The following is a 19,768-nucleotide window of genomic DNA, read 5'->3' on the forward strand; positions in this document are numbered from 1 at the left end:
TAAACCCGTCTGATGGGCCCTGTATCTCAGCCTAATGCATGGTAGGTTTAGATACTGGGCCCCAGCAGACAGTAAACTTGTACAGTATACCATGTGTAATCCGGTCTGCTGGGCCCTGTATTTAGATACATGGTAGGTTTAGATATAGGGCCCCAGCAGACAGTAAAGTTATACTTACCCTTCTCTTCGGCTCCGGACATAGCGGAGGTCCTGACACCATCCAGCGTCTCGACGTTGTACGAGGCGCACAGCGTTGTAGCGTCATGACGCGAGAAGACGTCAGGACCTCCGCAGTGCTCGGGAACGAGAAGGGTAAGTATATTGTTATTACTATAATAACATGGGCCTTTGTATTTTATTACATAAGCCCCAGCTACTATAGTAACTTTTTATAGACATGGTGCGGGGGGGGCCCCCTGGCTTCTGGGGCAGACCGCTGCGACCCCTATATCTACGTCATTATGTGGCAGTCGCCCAGAAATCCGGGGCACTGGGCCAAGGATCCGGGGCTTGGGCCCCGAAAGCCCAGTGGTAGCAACTCCACTGTCAAGCGCTACATATTTTTCTGCAGATTTGCAGCTGATTTAATCTTTTGCACTGCAAAATGTGAAATTCATGGCAAAACCGAGGCATGTGGCCTTAGTTGGACCTTATTCAGAGGTCTGCAAAGACATTAAGGTTCTGGCATAAGTCTGATTGAGTGCATTCGACAATTTTCAGTGACACTGCTGCACCAATCCTTTTGAAGAGTAGAGTTCTAGATTTTTTTTACACATTTTCCATATCCTTAAAGTCTATGTAAGATTTTGAAGCAATTTTTTTTTTTTTATTAATTAGTGTTTTATCCGATTTTAAACAACTTTTAAATTGATTTTTATAAAAAAAAACAAAAAAAATTTTTATGTATCCTGTATACATAGTAGCTGTATCGTTTCTTCAATGCTGATGCTGTATTGGCAGCTCGGCTGAAAAGTTGTCCTGCGCTGTCAGTTCAGCTTTGACGGAACAATACAACTTCTATGTTGTGAGTGAAGATATAGAAAAAGAGCCTTTAATTTTTGAATGCTAAAGAAAAAAAAAAGGTAAACGACTTAATATTTTAATCAGAACAAGCCCAATTTTATGTGTTTCAGTATTTTGGTCAGTATTTTGCTTCAGTATTTGTAATACAAAACATGGAACAGTTACAAATCTTTCTCCTATACTTTTTTTCTGTTTATATTCCACTCCTAAATTTGGCTTACTGATGCAAAATACTGGCCAAATACTGTCGTGTTAAAGTGGCCTTATTGCAAAATTCCCTTTCATTTCATATTACTATCAGAGTTAGTCTGGTACTACAGAGTACAAGAGGATCCTCTGAAGGATCTTATAAAATTATGGGCCCAAATAGTCTGGCAGAAGAAAACTCCATTTGGAACCGACTTTGGAGTCAGTTATATTGTTAAAAATTATAGAAGGTTTTGAATTGTTAACATTAACCTGTACTACCCCTTACTACTTTTCTAAATTATAAAAAATAAAAAAAATATATAAAAATCTGATACACCCATGAAGAATTATTGGAAGATTACTGCTACAATGAAAAGAGGAAATCAGAAAAAAAAAAAAATTGTCAGTGAAAGTTCTTCAAAATACATGCATTCATTTTTAGGAATTAGTTAATAAACTAAAAATATATGACAAACATAAGTCATTAATTTCTGACTGAGACAACATTTGTGAGACAATCAGAACAAAAAATTTATATATCTCATTTCACTACATTAACAGGGACACAACTTTCAGGGAATAAAATAGCATACATTAAAGATACAATGAGAGTTACTGCTCAGCAAACAAAAGCTTTATATTTTTTGCCATTACTTTTCTTTTCTTTTATTTTGTTTGTTTAGTTGGTTAATACAGCACATCACAAATATATTAAATTAGCATGTGATTGAAAAATTTATTAATTTTGAGGATTGAGTTGATGTTGATTTAGATTACATTTTCTTATTTTCACATAGCAACATTTGTCACCTGTAACAATAAAAACAAAAACAAAATAATATTCATAGCAAGCCAACAGGTTTGTAGCACTCGTCCCATTATGTCTCAGATTATACAAATGGGCATGTAATAATCCTATTCATAACAGTAGCAGAAAATTGGAATTAATAGCTTGAATTGTCAATTGGAATAAACAATCTGAAAACACAATGGGGGAGATTTATTAATGGCCAGAAATGTACTAGAGGATAAGGGCAAAGATAAAAATGTAAGTGCCTTATAGTTGCTGCTTGATACCACCAGAACCCCTAAGCACCTACAACAGGAGATCCTAATGACCCCATCCTGTCTTCCTGACTCAAGCACATTTCCACATTCTTATTTTCTAAAACGTGTGGAGATCAGATCATTATGCAGGTTCCCACCACTTAAAATAGGGGTGAGAGAAACCTGGAATCGGCCCCCCTCTCATGGCTTGAACAGCCGCATGAGAAACCATAGAGTATATAGGAGATATGCCTAGTACCAATATTTCTTTCCTGAGAAGCAAGCACTGGCTAAAAACAAAGCCAGATCAAACCTAGCGTAGGTTTTTGCCACTTTTCTCATAAAGAAAATGGTGGACATTATTAGTAAATGAGCCAAATAAGTAACTCGGACACTACACTCCAAAGCCCCACCCACTTTTTATGATGCATTTTAAAAAAAGTGGTACGGGGCTTCCTAAATATGGCATTTTGCCTAAACTACATCATTTTCATTATATTTATGGCACAAAACTGGCATAATTACATAAATAAATCTGCCCCCAATCTGTTGATTTAAATAACTTTGCATAAGTCAATAGTACAAAGCAAATATAAGACATTTTGTAATACATCTTTTTAGAAAAACATGCCTCTTTTCAGGCTCCTTTCCTTTTCCCCTCCTGTTTTCTTAACTGTTTACACACTCAGAATTCATTTATAGAATCATTAGAGCAGTGAGGCAGAGCATATGGTTCTACACTCCACTGAGAAATCAGCATACAACTACCAATACACATCTAAGGGGAGGGGGTGCAGGATGGGGAGGGAGATGCAGAGTGAGAGAAAGAGATAAACGTGCTGCAGCTTTTAGTAAGTGTCACTGTCTCCCCACAGTGCTGGATTTACAACTACACTGCTCCTGAAAACTTTATAATCTCCTCCATGCTGCTTCTATTAAGTATTTTGCTACCTCACCCGGTGCTGGATTCTCAGCTATAATGCTTTTTACTGCTATAAAATGGATCTTGTGTGTATGATGTGTATAGGAGACTGTTAGCTAGTCTCCAGCTTCTGCTTCCTCCTTACCCTTCCCTCTCCAAAGACTTGTTTGGACAGCTGTAACCTGAACAGTTAAGAAAACAGGCAGAGGTGGGGAGGGGAACCTGATGAGTCCAGATAGAGGTATTTTCCTTAAATAAGACATATTAAAAAGTTTCTTATCTTTGCTTGCACTATTGATTTATGGAAAGTTCTTTTATAATTGGAGGCACGCTTTAAATATACAATGTTGTTGTATGACAATTGCAGTACTACATAGTGCAAAACAAATGTGATTTTTTTTTAATATAATCAATGTCTTGTCCCCAAAATATCTTGCTGTGTTATTAATAAACATTTTTCAATTATTCACTTCACAGCATAATAAATAAAAGCTACAGATATTGCCATTACTTTTTTTCTCACTCTTTCATTCTTTCTTATTTTTTCATTAACATAATGAAGTCTTTTTGAGACAATTAGAAAAAAACCAAAAAGAAAACAGAGCATTACTTTGTATCCCGTACACAGGACTAGAAATGCCATTTAAAATTTTTTTTTTACAGCATAAAGATTTATGAGCTCACACAATATTATTTCTTATAGTAAATCATAAAAGAGTTTGTTAACATTACTACTTTCATCTTTCACATTCTATAGACTTGTGATGAGATGAGCTGGTTTCACATCAGTAGGATTTCCATCTTTGCTCAATGGAACTATGAATCCATCACTGCTTCCCCGTCCTAGTGGATAGTATGTATGAAGCTGATGTACGTTGTTTTGGGTACCCAAATTTGGCATGCTTTTATAGTATAATTCTTCTGCAACACTAGTTTTGACAGGCGATGAACCAGTTTGAGTACAAGTAGTAATGTCTCCTGTGACAGGTATGCCAGTTAGATTTGGCATGCTGGTGTAGAGAAAATCTCTTTTAGGTGATTGCATTGGTTCAATGTGCTCATTTCTTAACAAAGGGAAAACACTTTCAATGTTTTCTGATGGAATCTTTCTTGTAGTAAAGTGAAGAGGCTGGTGACTGTCTGTAAGGTAGGCCCGTGAGGATAACAATGGAGCATCAGGCTCCTCATTTATCAGTTCCAAACCAATAATTTCATCAGTCAAACATGTAGCATCAACAAGGACTGCATTGTCGTCTTTCAAATTGTTTATGTTATTTATCAACTTGTTTACAAGATTCCTCCTTTGTTCACATGAGTGTTCATGGTTGTTCAGATAGGAAGGTATATAGTTAGAAGTAACCACCTTTAAAATCTTTTTTTCTAAGGCAGATTCTTTGTGGTTAAAGTCACGGTCAATTATTTGTACACTGTCCCTAAGATATTCTCTTCTTGCAATGTTATAGCTGTTCACATTGTTACCATTTAGTGGTAGAGTATCCATGACACTTGTATCTGTGGCATTGTTCAGGATTCCCTCTGAAAAATGTTGCAATAAATAAAAAAAATAATACTGTTAAACCATCATAAAGATTTTATTATTACATTTAATGCCATTGTTTTCAGATAATTTCGGGCTAGAAGAAAAATTATTTAACCCCTAAGTGACTAAACCTATTTTGGCCTTATGGACCAGGCCATTTTTTTCAAATCTGACATGTATTTTAAGTGGAAATAACTTTAGAATCCTTTAATTTTCAAGCGATTCTGAGATTCTCGTGACATATTGTACTTTAAGTTAGTGGTAAAATTTGGTTGATACATTCAGTGTTTATTTGTGAAAAACACAAAAATTTTCATTTTTAGAAATTTTAATGTCTCTGCTTGTGGGACAGACATTAATACCACACAAAATAGTTACTAGTTTACATTTCCCAAATGTCTACTTTATGTTGGCATAGGATTTTTTAACGTCCTGTTATTGTTACAAGACGTTACAAGACTTAGAACTTTCCCACATTTTCAAGAAAATGTCAAAAGCCTTTTTTTAGGGGCCAGTTCAGTTCTGAACTGGTTTTGAGGGCCCTATATTTTAGAAACCCCTATAAATCACCCTTTTTTAAAAATGGAATCGCTCAAAGTATTCAAAACAGCATTTAGAAAGTTTCTTTACCCTTTGGGTGTTTCATAGGAATTAAATCAATGTGGAGGTGAAATTTACAAATGTTGTTTTTTTTGCAGAAAATCCGTTTTAAACCATTTTTTTCTGTAACACAGAAGGTTTTACCAGAGAAACGCAAATCAATATTTATTGCCCATATTCTGCAGTTTTTAGAAATACCTGAAATGTGGTCCTAGCGTGCTAATAAACTGAAGCACTAACTTCAGAAGCAAAGAATTACTGAGTTGATTTTGGGACCTCCTTTTTATTAAAATATATTTTAGGCACCATGTCTGGTTTGAAGCAATCTTGTGGTGCCAAAACAGTGAAAAGACCCCCAAAAAGACACCATTTGGTAAACTGCACCCCTCAAGGACTTTATCAATGGAGCATTTTGACCCCACAGTTTTTTTGCTGAATTTAGGGGTGAAAATGAAAATCTATTTTTTTTTCCAATAAAACTTAGACATTTTAAATTTTTACAAGGCATAAAGAAGAAAAAGCACTTCAACATTTGAAAAAACAATTTCCCATATATGGACAGTGACGTGAGTGGCTTCTTCAGGAGTGGAATCCCCGGTCAGAGCGTTGGCAACGATCTGGCCGGGATTCCGATCCAGGAGGAGCCTCTGACATCACTGTCTGTATATGGACAGGGACGTCAGGGGCTACTCTGGGAGAGGAATCCCCAGCCAGAGCGTCGGCAACAATCTGGCTAGGGATTCCACTACTAGGAGTAGCCCCAATTTCGCTGTCTAGAGGGAGAGGAGTGTAACGCAATCTACCGGGGGTGTTGCGCTATATACAGGGGTGTGTGTAGCACTATCTACACGGGGGGGCACTATCTACAAGTGGATGTGTGTGGCACTATCTACAATTGGGTATGTGGCACTATCTACAGGGGGGCTATGTGGCATTATTTACAGGAGGCACTGTGGCATTATCTACAGAGGGAACTATGGCATTATCTACAGGGTGGTGTGTGGCACTATCTACAGAGGGCACTGTGGCATTATCTACAGAGGGCACCGTGGTATTATCTACAGAGGGCACAATGGCACTATCCCCAGAGTGTACTGTGGCATTATCTACAGGGGCTTTGTGGCACTATCTACAGAGGGCATTGAGTGTGGCACTATCTATGCTGATTTTTACGCTAACAGTGGTGATCAGCACATATGGCCTAGCCCTAGTGATAAAGTGAAACATCACCTGCCTGTGTACAACCAAATAACCAGAGAGATACTGTCCACCATAGTTGTTGTCAGCCAAACTAGTGCAGACATTTATGTTCATTTATTTGTATGCAGAAATTCTGTGAAGAAAGCCATGCCCATAAGTCACACCCACCAGATAAGCCACACACCCATAAGACAGCCATCGAGGATGCCACAGTCTAAGTGTCCCCGTAAAAAAAATTTCAAATGTTGGCAATTATGATATATCTTAACATTATCTAAGTTCCATAATCACTGGTGTGCTATGAGTTTACTGTAGTGGGGGGGTATTCATCACCGTAAAATGATGTCATTCTTTTTGGATACATTTCCTATGCTGACTTCCAAGCAGCTGAGGACAGCACTGCTCTGTTGTTATGGCTAGAACAGGCTTCAGCTGCGGCGAGGGGTGTATCTAAAGGCACATGGGCCCTGATGCAAAAGTCCTTCTTGGGCCCACCAACTTCTTCTCATTGCCAATGGCCGCAGCTTTAAGCTGCATCGCAGGATCTCCTAAGTGACCCAACGATGCAGCACTCGCAGACAAGGGCATTGCTAAGGTCTTAAAACATCAGGGACAATAGCCCCAATACATATGTGTCCCCCCAAAAAAATGTGTGCGCGTGTATGTAGCAGACCGCATATCTAAAGCACTACGACCTTATATCTATGGATAGGATTACATACAGTGGCTCAGTAGACTTTATCACATATGATAGGCTTAGATATAGGGCCCAGCTCGCTAAATTGCGGCTCCAGTGCTGTACCCAGGAAAGGTATAATAATTACTTAGCTTTTTTATGTGTTGCTCATTTTTTTTGTGTGTTTGTGTATTTTTAGAGGTTTGGTTGTTGAACTACTACGTATACGAGGACTACTTTGATGACGGCATTTTTTTAAATTCTGAATAAAATGGTTAACAAGGTATGTGTGGTGGTTTTTTATTTCAATCAAATATTTATTCTATGTCCTTGTATTTTTTTAAACTTTATTACTATCGCCTTGGTAGAGGCCACTGGCTGATTGACAGCGTCCATTACTAAGGCGTGGAACTTACTGTTAGCCAGTGAAAAGGCTAGAACTAACCCCCATTATTACCTCGATACCCACCGCTGCCAGGCAGACCGGGAGGAGCCGAGTACGATCTAGCACCCAACCATCTGTAGTGATGGCAAGCCACTGGGGCGGCCACAGGCTGTTATTATTAGACTGGGAAAGGCCATAAACCTTAGCCCTTCCCACCATGGTAATGCTAGCCTGCTGCTGCTATGCTGTATCTGTCTGGTTATGAAAAATGGGGTGACCCCACATCGTTGTTTCCAACTTTTTTTTTTTTTAAATAACGTGGGGTCCCCCCAATTTTTCAATAACCAACCGGATACAATATAGCAGCAGAAGGCTAGCATTACCAGGGTAGGAAGGCCCACTGTTTTTGCGCTGTCCCAGCCTTATACCAGCCTGCGGCCGCCCCAGTACCCTACCACCTGGCTCTTCCCGATACCCCTGGTGGCAGTAGGTATCGGGCTAGTAATGGAGGTTAATGTTAGCGTCTGCACTGGCTAACACTATGTCCCGCCTTATTAATGGACACAGTTAATCAGCCAGCGGGCATTACTAAGGCGGTAGTAATAAAGTTTAAAAAAATATAAATATATATAATATATATATAATATAACACAACCCTCGTTAACCATTTTATTGAAATGAATAAAAAGTAGTCCTTGAATCCGCTGTAGTCCAATAACCAAACATGTATAAAAAGCAGAAACATAAAAAAAAAACATTAGTAACTCATGTGGTAGTCTTAGATGCAGGGCCCATGTGTGATACTGTCTGTTGGACCATGTATCTAAGCCTACCACATGGTAGGCGTTGTTACAGGGCCCTTCAGACAGTAATCTAATATAGTATAAGATTACTGTCTGCTGGAGCATTGTATCTAAGCCTACCCTGTGGTAGGCTTAAATGCAGGGCCCATCAGATAGGATCACACCATCTGTGATCCTGTTACATAGTTACATAGTTTGTACGGTTTAAAAAAAGACACATGTCCATCAAGTTCAACCAAGGAATGGGAAAGGGGAAGTGGGATGGGAAAGGGGAAGTAAAAAATTTCTACACATAGGAGCTAATATTTTTTTGTTCTAGGAAATTATCTAAGCCTTTTTTAAAGCCATCCCTGCTGTGACCAGCTCCTGTGGTAGGCTATTCCATAAATTCACCGTTCTCACAGTAAAGAAGGCTTGTCGCCTCTGCAGCTTGAACCTTTCTTTTTCCAGACGGAGGGAGTGCCCCCTTGTTTTTTGAGGGGGTTTTACATGGAACAGGATTTCACCATATTTTTTGTATGTGCCATTCATATATTTATATAAGTTAATCATGTCCCCCCTTTGTCGTCTTTTCTCAAGGCTAAATAGGCTTAGTTCTTTTAATCTTTCCTCATAACTTAGATTCTCCATGCCCCTTATTAGCTTCGTTGCTCTTCTTTGTATTTTTTCCAACTCCAGGGCATCCCTTCTATGAACTGGAGCCCAGAACTGGACTGCATATTCTAGATGAGGCCTGACTAATGCTTTGTAAAGTGGTAATATTACATCCCTGTCCCCGGAGTCCATGCCTCTTTTAATACACGACAATATCCTGCTGGCCTTTGAAGCAGCTGATTGACACTGCATGTTGTTATTTAGTTTATGATTTACAATTACACCCAGATCCTTCTCAACAAGTGACTCCCCAGTGTAGCCACCCCCTAGGACATATGATGCATGCAGGTTGTTCGTACCCAGGTGCATAACTTTACATTTATCTTCATTAAACTTAATTTGCCAAGTGGACGCCCAAACACTTAGTTTGTTTAAATCTGCCTGCAATTCACAAACATCTGCCATAGTCTGAACTATATTGCATAGCTTGGTGTCATCTGCAAAAATAGAAACAGTGCTATTAATCCCATCCTCTATATCATTAATAAATAAGTTGAATAATAGTGGTCCCAGCACTGAACCCTGGGGTACACCACTTATAACCGGGGACCATTTAGAGTAGGAATCATTGACCACAACTCTCTGGATACGGTCCTTGAGCCAATTCTCAATCCAATTACAAACTATACTTTCTAAACCTATAGTCCTTAATTTACCCATTAGACGTCTATGGGGGACAGTGTCAAATGCCTTTGCAAAGTCCGAAAACACTATATCCACAGCGGCCCCTCTGTCTAGGCTTCTGCTCTTCTCTTCATAAAAACAAATCAGGTTGGTTTGACATCTTCTGTCCTTAGTAAAACCGTGCTGGCTGTCACTTATAATACTATTTATTGTCACATAATTCTGTATATAGCCCCTCAAACATTTTCCCCACAATTGATGTTAAGCTTACTGGTCTATAATTACCCGGCGAAGACCTAGAGCCCTTTTTGAAAATAGGCACCACATTTGCCCTGCGCCAGTCCCTTGGCACTATACCAGTCATGAGAGACTCTCTAAATATTATGAAGAGGGGGACCGAAATAACTGAACTAAGCTCTTTAAGAATTCTAGGGTGTAACCCATCTTGTCCCGGGGCCTTGTGCACATTTATTTAATTTAATTTAGCTTGGACAATATCTACATTCATCCAATTCAGTATATCAACTGATATATTAACAGCACTGGCAGCGGCTACATCAGCTGCTCTTTCTTCTGTTGTATATACAGAGCGGCAGAACCCATTTAGTAACTCTGCCTTCTCTTGATCCCCTGTGACCAACTCCCCATTACCACTATCTAAGGGTCCTACATGTTCAGACCTTGGCTTTTTTGCATTTATATGCTTGAAGAATTATTTAGGATTTGTTTTACTATCCTTGGCCACCTGCCTTTCATTTTGTAATTTTGCTTATTTTATTATCTTTTTACAGATTTTATTAAGCTCTTTATATTTTACAAAGGCTACAGCTGTCCCCTCAGATTTGTATTTTTTAAATGCCCTTTTTTTGTCACCTATTGCCCTTTTTACAGAAGGTGTAAGCCATGTGGGGTTTAATTTTAGTCGTTTATACTTTTAATTTTGCACTATAATTACCCAAAGTAGATTTGAAAATCTCCCATTTATCATTTGTCCCATTATTTAACATTAGTTCTTCCCAGTCTATATCCTGAATTGCAGCCCTCATCCTGGGGAAATTGGCCTTCTTAAAATTAAGTGTTCTTGCCCTCCCAGCCTGTATTTTTTTTTTTTACAGTATAGGTAAAATATAAATATATTATGATCACTGTTACCGAGGTTTTCACGAACATTGACATTCCCAACAAGCTCTGCATTATTAGAAATGACCAGATCCAACAGAGCTTCACCTCTAGTCGGGTCTTCCACAAACTGGCCTATAACATTTTCCTGCAACAGGTTGAGGAAATGTCTCCCCTTTGCAGTTGAAGCCGAACCATGACACCAATTAATGTCCCGGTAATTAAAATCTCCCATTATCACAACAGTACCCGCCTGTGCAGCCCGCTCCATCTGTTTATATATTTGACCTTCTATCTCTTCAGTTATATTGGGGGGTCTATAGATTACACCAAAAGTAATTTTTTCCGTGTTTATCTCCCTTTGTAATTCCACCCACAAGGTTTCAACCTCCTCACAATCTTCACCCTCTAATGTCTCATTCACACTCACCTTCATATCGCTTCTCACATACATACAGACATACACCACCACCTTTTCTATTTGCCCTGTCTTTCCGAAACAGTGTAAAACCCTGTAGATTTACAGCCCAATCATGTGAAAAGTCCAGCCATGTTTCAGCAACACCAACTATATCTATATTTTCTTCCAGTATCAAGGCCTCCAGCTCCCCCATTTTGCTTGCTAGACTTCTGGCATTTGTGAACATACACTTTAACTTGCCTTTAAATGTTTCACTTTCAGTATCAGAAATGTGATTATTTGACATTTGGGCTTTTTTATTTTCACTGCTGTTTTGTAACGAAAGGATCTCCTTATCTTGTTGCCTAGTCCTCTCCCCACAGTCTGTTTCTTCCCCCACCAATATAGTCTGACCCCTCTCTAACCTAACTACCCTTTTATTTTCTACATTGGGCTGTCTGATGGGCCCTGTATCTAAGCCTACCACATGGTAGATACAGTATAACATTACTGTCTGCTGGAGCCCTGTATCTAAGCTTACTATGTGGTAGGCTTAGATACAGGGCCCAGCAGACAGGATCACACATGGGCCATGTATCTAAGCCTACCATGTGGTAGGCTTAGACACATGTGATCCTGTCTGATGGGCCCTGTATCTAAGCCTACCACATGGTAGATAGTAGGCTTAGATAGAGGGCCCCAGCAGACAGTAATCTTATACAGTATTAGATTACTGTCTGATGGAGCCCTGTATCTCAGCCTACCAGGTGGTGGACTTAGATACAGTACCCAGCATAAGAGATCAAACATGGGCCATGTATCTAAGCCTACCACATGGTAGGCTTAGATACAGGGCTCCAGCAGACAGTAATCTTATACAGTATACGATTACGGTCTGCTGGGGCCCCGTATCTAAGCCTACCATGCGGTAGGATTAGATATAGGGCCAATCTGACAGAATCACACATGGGCTATGTATCTAAGCCTACCATGTGGTAGGCTTTGATGCAAGGCCCAACAGACAAGATCACACAATGATACAGGATTCCAGCAGACAGTAATGTTATACTTACCCTTATCTTTAGCTCCGGGGGCGCATCCGTGGTCCTGACACCATTCAGCATCAAAACATTGTGTGCGGTGCACATCGTCGTGAGTTCATGCGCGGTGCAAAGTGTCGTGACGTCATGACGCAAATAGATGTCAGGACCTCTGCTGCGCTCAGAAATGGTTAGGGTAAGTATACTGTGTGTTACTATAGTAACAGGGGCCCGTGTACTATAGTACATAGGCCTCAGTTACTATAGTAACTTTTAATAGGCGGGCCCTCTGGCTTGCGACACCTATAGCTTCGCCACTGGCTGCGGCCTAATAGTGTCTTCTCAGGGGATCTCTGTAACGGCACCAGGGAGGTAATCCAAACTTTGGAAGCTTGTATAACTCTATGACCAAAAGCTGCATTTTTAGTTTTTTAGTGGAGTGACTCCCTAATTTTATATTGTGCCTATCTGGCACATTGCAATATAGAAAAAAAAACAACAAATAAGAGAAACTATAATGTATCAGCTAAAAGTCAGGTACCACACAATAACCAGCATTAACAGAGAATACAAAAACTACAATCACAAGAAAACACTATTTAACCTTTTAAGGATGCGGCCTATTTCAAATCTGCTCGTGTCACTTTATGTGGTTATAACTTTTACTTATGAATTGATTCTCATATTGTTTTTTTCGTAAAACATATTATGATTTCATTTGATTGTAAATGTTGGTTAATATATTTATTCTAAATTTATTAAAGAAAATCCGAAATTTAAAGAGGCTCTGTCACCAGATTTTCCAACCCCTATCTCCTATTGCAGCAGATCGGCGCTGCAATGTAGATAAGAGTAACGTTTTTTTTTTTTTCAAAAACGAGCATTTTTGGCCAAGTTATGACCATTTTTATATTTATGCAAATGAGGCTTTCTTAAGTACAACTGGGCGTGTTTAAAGTTAAGTCCAAGTGGGCGTGTATTGTGGGTGTGTACATCTGGGCGTTTTTACTTCTTTTACTAGCTGGGCGTTGTGAATAGAAGCGTATGATGCTGACGAATCAGCATCATCCACTTCTCTTCGTTAACACCCAGCTTCTGGCAGTGCACAGACACACAGCGTGTTCTCGAGAGATCACGCTGTGACGTCACTTCCTGCCCCAGGTCCTGCATCATGTCGGACGAGCGAGGACACATCGGCACCAGAGGCAACAGAGGCTACAGTTGATTCTGCAGCAGCATCAGTGTTTGCAGGTAAGTCGATGTAGCCTCTGTTATGGCAATAGCCCATATGTGGTAATAATCTGCTGTTTGGTCCCACTGCAGGGCTCAGAAGGGAAGGAGCGCCTTGGATTTTGGAGCGTAGATTTTGCTGGATTGGTTATCAGTGCCATGTCGGGTTTGCAACGCCCTCGAGGGGCCAAAACAGTGGAAACCCCCCAAAAGTGACCCTATTTTGGAAACTACACCCCTCAAGGAATTTTTCTAGGGGTATAGTGAGCATTTTGACCCCACAGGTTTTTTTTTGTAGAATTTAGTGGAATTAGGCCGTGAAAATGAAAATCAACATTTTTGTCCACTAAAATGTTGAATTTTTTACATTTTCACAAGGGATAAAAGAGGAAAAGCCACCCAGCATTTGTAAAGCAATTACGTCAATACCCCATATGTGGTCATAAATGTTTTTTTATTAGAAGTTAATTAACCCTTACAGGACTGATCCTTTTTTGCTTTTTCATTTTCGTTTTTCACTCCCCGCCTTCCAAGAGTCATAATGTTTTTATTTTATCATCAATAGAGCGGTGTGAGGGCTTATTTTTTTGCGGAAAGAGTTGTAGTTTCTATTAACACCATTTAAAGTACCATAAAATGTACTGGGAAACTGAAAAAAAATAATTTGCGGGCTGAAATTGGAAAAAACTGTGATTCCTCCATTGTTTTTGGGGTCTTGTTTTTAAGTCAACACAAAAGTTTTGTATTTTTTTTAAGCTGGTTCACAAAAAAAAAAAAATTCCAAATTCTACTGGACCAACTGCCTATTTAGAGACAGGCAGCACCTCCAGGAGCGACATCATAAGGGTAGGAACACACTAGGCGGATATGCTGAGTAAAACTACACAGCTTATCCGCCCCGGTAGCCGCAGGTAATTCCGCCAGAAAAACCGCACCAAATAGTGGCGCAGGTTTCGTGAGGCATGTCCGCTGCGGGAATCCTGCAGGGAAAAAAAAGTTTAGACTTGCCCCGGCCATAGCTTATGTGACGCATCTCTCTCTTCTGAACGTAGCCCCGCCTCCTGGGATGACGCTGTAGACCATGTGACCGCTGCAGCAGTCACATGGGATGAAACGTCATGACAGGAGGCCGGGCTGCGCTAAGAATAGAGGATCGCGTCACCTAAACTACGGCCGGGGCAAGTCTAAACTTTTTTATAAATTTAAAAAAGTACCTTTTTTTTCTTCTCATTTGTGATTTTTCGGCAGAACCACAGCATTTCCGCAACAGAGGAGCAGCGATTCTGCAGCATAAATTGACATGCTGCGGCTTAAAAAGCCACACTGTAGGTCAATTTTTTTTGCAGCGTGTGGATGAGATTTGTTCAAATCTCATCCACTCTGCTACGACTGTAATACGCTGCGGATTTTCCACAATAAAATGTGTTGCATAAAATCTGCAGTGTTCTTGCCTAGTGTGTTCCTACCCTGAGGCCGGATTCACACGAGCGTATGCTTTTTACGCACGCGCAAAAAATGTGGCGTTTTGCGCATGCAAAAGGTCCATAACAGCTCCGTGTGGCAGCAGCGTATGATGCGTGGCTGTGTGATTTTCGCGCAGCCACCATCATTATGACACTCTGTTTGTATGTTTGTAGCACGTGGTGTTTTTCTGTTTTCAATAACAGTTTATACTGCTGCGGAAGTGCTGGGCGTGGTTTTCACGCACCCATTGACTTCAATGGATGCGTGATGCGCGAACAATGCACAAATATAGGACATGTCGTGAGTTTTACGCAGCAGACGCACGCTGCGTGAAAATCACTGACAGTCTACACGGCCCCATAGACTAGCATAGGTCTGTGCGAGGCGCGTGAAAATCACGCGCGTTGCACGGGCGTATTACACGTTCGTCTGAATAAGCCCTAACAATAAGGCCCAGTTCAGAGTTTTTGGGCCTTGATATTGACTCGGACACTGCGTCAGAATCAGCACCAAACAACTTCCAAAACCGCCTCCCATTGATTTAATCTGAAATCAATGGGAGCCAGATGTTGAAAAAAGAAAAAGCAGCACGTCCTTTCTTGCCTCAGTTCCGCCTCTGACCTCCCATCGAAATCAATGGGAGGCAGAAAATGCATTTTTCGCTGCGTTTTTTGTCTGCTGTCCTCAATCGCCGCGGGCAAAAAACGTGGCAAGATAGTGTGGGCAGGTCAAAATCTGGCTCAAAATTCTGTGCGCGCTTCCAGGCGGTCGCGGGTGGGCGGTCGCGCACGCTCGCAAGTGCGCACGCGCGGGAGTTTGCGGGTGCGTGCGATCGGTCGCGCGGGCGGTGTTTGGCGGCCCCCATGACGAGAGGGGGGGGCCCGCAGCTCACGACATGCTTTTGGTGAAAAAAAACGGGCCCCATTGCAGGGGCCTGTTTTTTTTCTACCAAAGGCAAGTTGCCGGGCCCCCCTTTCAATTAGATTTGGACGGGCCCCTCACATCAGTACCCCTAATACACCCCTGATGGTGGTCCTTGGTAGCATGATATAGTGCTGGACGGAGTACCATTAACAGGCGGTGCCACGGTAGGGGGGGCCAGAAAATTTAGCTGTATGGTGCCCTGAAATACCTGTGTAGCCCTAGTATGCTACTTGACTCAGAACACAGGCCTCAGAAATGAAGAAGCAATTTGTAGATTTTAGGGCCTCATTTTTTTTAGGATGTTTTCTAGACACCATTTCAAGTTTGAAGCTGCTTTGAGGTGCCAAAACATAAGAAACACATTTTCTCTTATACCAATACACATGGTACAGCTCAGAATGAAAGGGGTGCCATTTGGTGCGCAGCGTTTGAAAAGCCCCATAAGTACCAATACAGTAAAAAAAAAAAAAAGTGACCCCATTTAGAAAACTACAACCCTCAAGGAATTAATCTAAGGGTGTAGTGAGCATTTTGACCACATAGGTGTTTCAGTGAACTTATTCAAATTGGGCCGTGAAAACTGAAAATTTTATATTTTAAGCTCAAATTTCATATTTTTTATCTTTACAAGGACTGTAGGAGAAAATGCACCCCACAATTTGTTATGCAACGTCCCTCAAGTATGGCAATACCCAATAATTGTAAACTAATATTTGGGCTCAGAAGGGTGGCAGTGCCTGTTGGCTTTTGGAGTGTTAAGTGATTTTATTGTGCAAAAGCTGCAACACCAGAATAAACTATATACATATGGTATTGCCGTAATCATATCGACCTGCAGAATAAAGTACAAATTTCATTTATAGCCCACGTTGAACACTGTAAAAAAGAAAGAATAAAAAACATTGTCAGAATTGCTGTTTTTTGGTCACCTTGCTTGACAAAAAAATGGAATAAAAATGTATAAAAAAAATAGCATGTACCCCAAAATGGTACCAATGAAAACTACAGATTGTCCCACAACAAATAAGCACTAACACAGCTCCGTTGGAGAAAAAATAAATAAAATTCTGACTCCCGGAATATGGCGATACAAAATGTGCAGAGCGTTCCAGAAGTGGATAAGATTGGGCACCATTTATCAGTGCGACACTGGCCCCACATCTGCAGATTATTATTTATTTATCACATTAATATACCCTCCTATTATGCCCTGATGTATTCACACACACATCTTACATACACTACCGTTCAAAAGTTTAGGGTCACTTAGAAATTTCCTTATTTTTGAAAGAAAAGCACAGTTTTTTTCAATGAAGATAATATTAAATTAATCAGAAATTCACTCTATACATTGTTAATGTGCTAAATGACTATTCTAGCTGCAAACGTCTGGTTTTTAATGCAATATCTACATAGGTGTATAGAGGCCCATTTCCAGCAACCATCACTCCAGTGTTCTAATGGTACATTGTGTTTGCTAACTGTGTTAGAAGGCTAATGGATGATTAGAAAACACTTGAAAACCCTTGTGCAATTATTTTAGCACCGCTGTAAACAGTTTTGCTGTTTAGAGGAGCTATAAAATTGACCTTCCTTTGAGCTAGTTGAGAATCTGGAGCATTACATTTGTGGGTTTGATAAAACTCTCAAAATAGCTAGAAAAAGAGAGCTTTCATGTGAAACTCGACAGTGTAGTCTTGTTCTTAGAAATGAAGGCTATTCCATGCGAGAAATTGCCAAGAAACTGAAGATTTCCTACAACGGTGTGTACTACTCCCTTCAGAGGACAGCACACACACAGGCTCTAAGCAGAGTAGAAAGAGAAGTGGGAGGCACCGCTGCACAACTGAGCAACAATACAAGTACATTAGAGTCTCTAGTTTGAGAAATAGACGCCTCACAGGTCCTCAACTGGCAGCTTCATTAAATAGTACCCGCTAAACGCCAGTGTCAACGTCTACAATGAAGAGGCGACTCCGGGATGCTGGCCTTCAGGGCAGAGTGACAAAGAAAAAGCCATATCTGAGACTGGCTAATAAAAGGAAAAGATTAATATGGGCAAAAGCACACAGACATTGGACAGAGGAAGATTGGAAAAAAGTGTTATGGACAGACGAATCGAAGTTTGAGGTGTTTGGATCCCACAGAAGAACATTTGTGAGACGCAGAACAACTGAAAAGATGCTGGAAGAGTGAATGACACCATCTGTCAAGCATGGTGGAAATAATGTGATGGTCTGGGGTTGCTTTGGTGCTGGTAAAGTGGGAGATTTGTGCAAGGTAAAAGGGATTTTGAATAAGGAAGGCTATCACTCCATTTTGCAACGCCATGCCATACCCTGTGGACAGCGCTTGATTGGAGCCAATTTCATCCTACAACAGTACAATGACCCAAAGCACACCTCCAAATTATGCAAGAACTATTTAGGGAAGAAGCAGGCAGCAGATCTCAACCCCATAGAGCTGTTGTGGGAGCAGCTTGACCGTATGGTACGCAAGAAGTGCCCATCAAGCCAATCCAACTTGTGGGAGGGGCTTCTGGAAGCATGGGGTGAAATTTCTCCCGATTACCTCAGCAAATTAAGAGCTAGAATGCCAAATGTCTGCAATGCTGTAATTGCTGCAAATGGAGCATTCTTTGATGAAAGCAAAGTTAGAAGGAGAAAATTATTATTTCAAATAAAAATCATTATTTCTAACCTTGTCAATGTCTTGACTATATTTTCTAGTTATTTTGCAACTCATTTGATAAATATAAGTGTGATTTTTCATATAAAATACTAAATTGTCTGGGTGACCCCAAACTTTTGAACGGTAGTATATGGCCCACATTATAAACTGAAATACCAGTAAAACCCCAAACAGAACAACTACCAAGCTAAATCTGCGCTCAAAAAGCCAAATGGCGCTCCCTCTCTTCTAAACTCCCTTCGTGCCCAAACAGCAGTTTAGATCCAAATATAAGGCATCACCATACCCGGGAGAACACACTTAACAGTTTATGAGATATTTGTCTTCAGTGGCTCAAACTGGGCACAACATATTGTGCACTTAAATGGTGCGCATTAATTTCTAATGAAAAAACACCTGTGGGGTCAAAATGCTCACTACACCCCTTGAAATGCCCTAAGTGGTGTAGTTTGCAAAATAGGGGTTACTACTTGGGGTTTGTTTTACTATTTGACCTCAGAGACCTGCAATTGTGGGCCAATGCTGTGAAAATCACCAAAATAAGACTCACATTCCCATGTTGCTCTTCACTTCTGAGCCCTGTCATATGTCCAGGGAAATGATCAATACCTCGAGGGGTGTAGTTTCTAAAATGGGGTCACTTCTTGGGGGCTTCCACTGTACTGGTACCTCAAGGTTTTGCAAATGCGACATGGCACCCGAAAATCATTCTAGCTAATCTTGAGATCCAAAATCCAAATGGTGCTCCTTCCCTACTGAGCCGTGATGTGTTTGTCCGAACAACAATGTATTATTACATAAGGGGTATTGCCGTAATTGGGAGAAATTGCTTTTCCAATGTTAGGGTTCTTTTTCTCATTTATTTCCTGTAAAAATTGATAATTTCTACGTTTTACCCAAAAAACATTCCAGCAAAACTTGAGCTCCAAAATCCAAATTTTTGCTCCTTTTCTTCTAAGCCCTGCCATGTGTAAAGGATTTGCCAGACACAGCTTCTGTGTCGACGCCCGTGGGCAATCAGTCTGCACCTGCTCTTATGTCTGTGAGACTGACTCCATCTTCCACCACTCAGGATGGCAGGCTTAGGAGTGGGAGAGCTTATCACAGTCTGGCCAGACGGAGCTAGCTCCCGCCCACTGTCTATTTATACCTGCCTTTCCTGTTCCTCCTTTGCCTCTGATTCTTCTTTAATTGTTTCCTGGCTTGCTGCTGCTGCTTGTACTACTCATCCTCTGCT

The 19,768-nt window shown here is 40.6% G+C and overlaps 1 protein-coding gene across 7 annotated transcripts in view; it reads right to left on the reverse strand.

Annotated features, from left to right (window-relative positions):
• Positions 1-1,757: 1,757 nt before the first annotated feature.
• ADGRL3 (adhesion G protein-coupled receptor L3) overlaps positions 1,758-19,768 on the reverse strand; it is a 2,099,109-nt gene continuing 2,081,098 nt past the window's right edge. For 3 of the 7 annotated variants that reach the window (XM_075863876.1, XM_075863871.1, XM_075863866.1), the window contains one exon: positions 1,758-4,717. In XM_075863876.1, coding sequence (XP_075719991.1) covers positions 3,933-4,717 — 785 coding nt within the window. In that variant the 3' untranslated portion in view covers positions 1,758-3,932. The remainder of the gene's footprint in view (positions 4,718-19,768) is intronic. The other 4 variants (XM_075863900.1, XM_075863883.1, XM_075863896.1 and 1 more) reach the window with 3 other exon arrangements.

This window comes from Rhinoderma darwinii, chromosome 1 (genome assembly GCF_050947455.1).
Source record: "Rhinoderma darwinii isolate aRhiDar2 chromosome 1, aRhiDar2.hap1, whole genome shotgun sequence".
Lineage (NCBI taxonomy): Eukaryota > Metazoa > Chordata > Amphibia > Anura > Rhinodermatidae > Rhinoderma > Rhinoderma darwinii.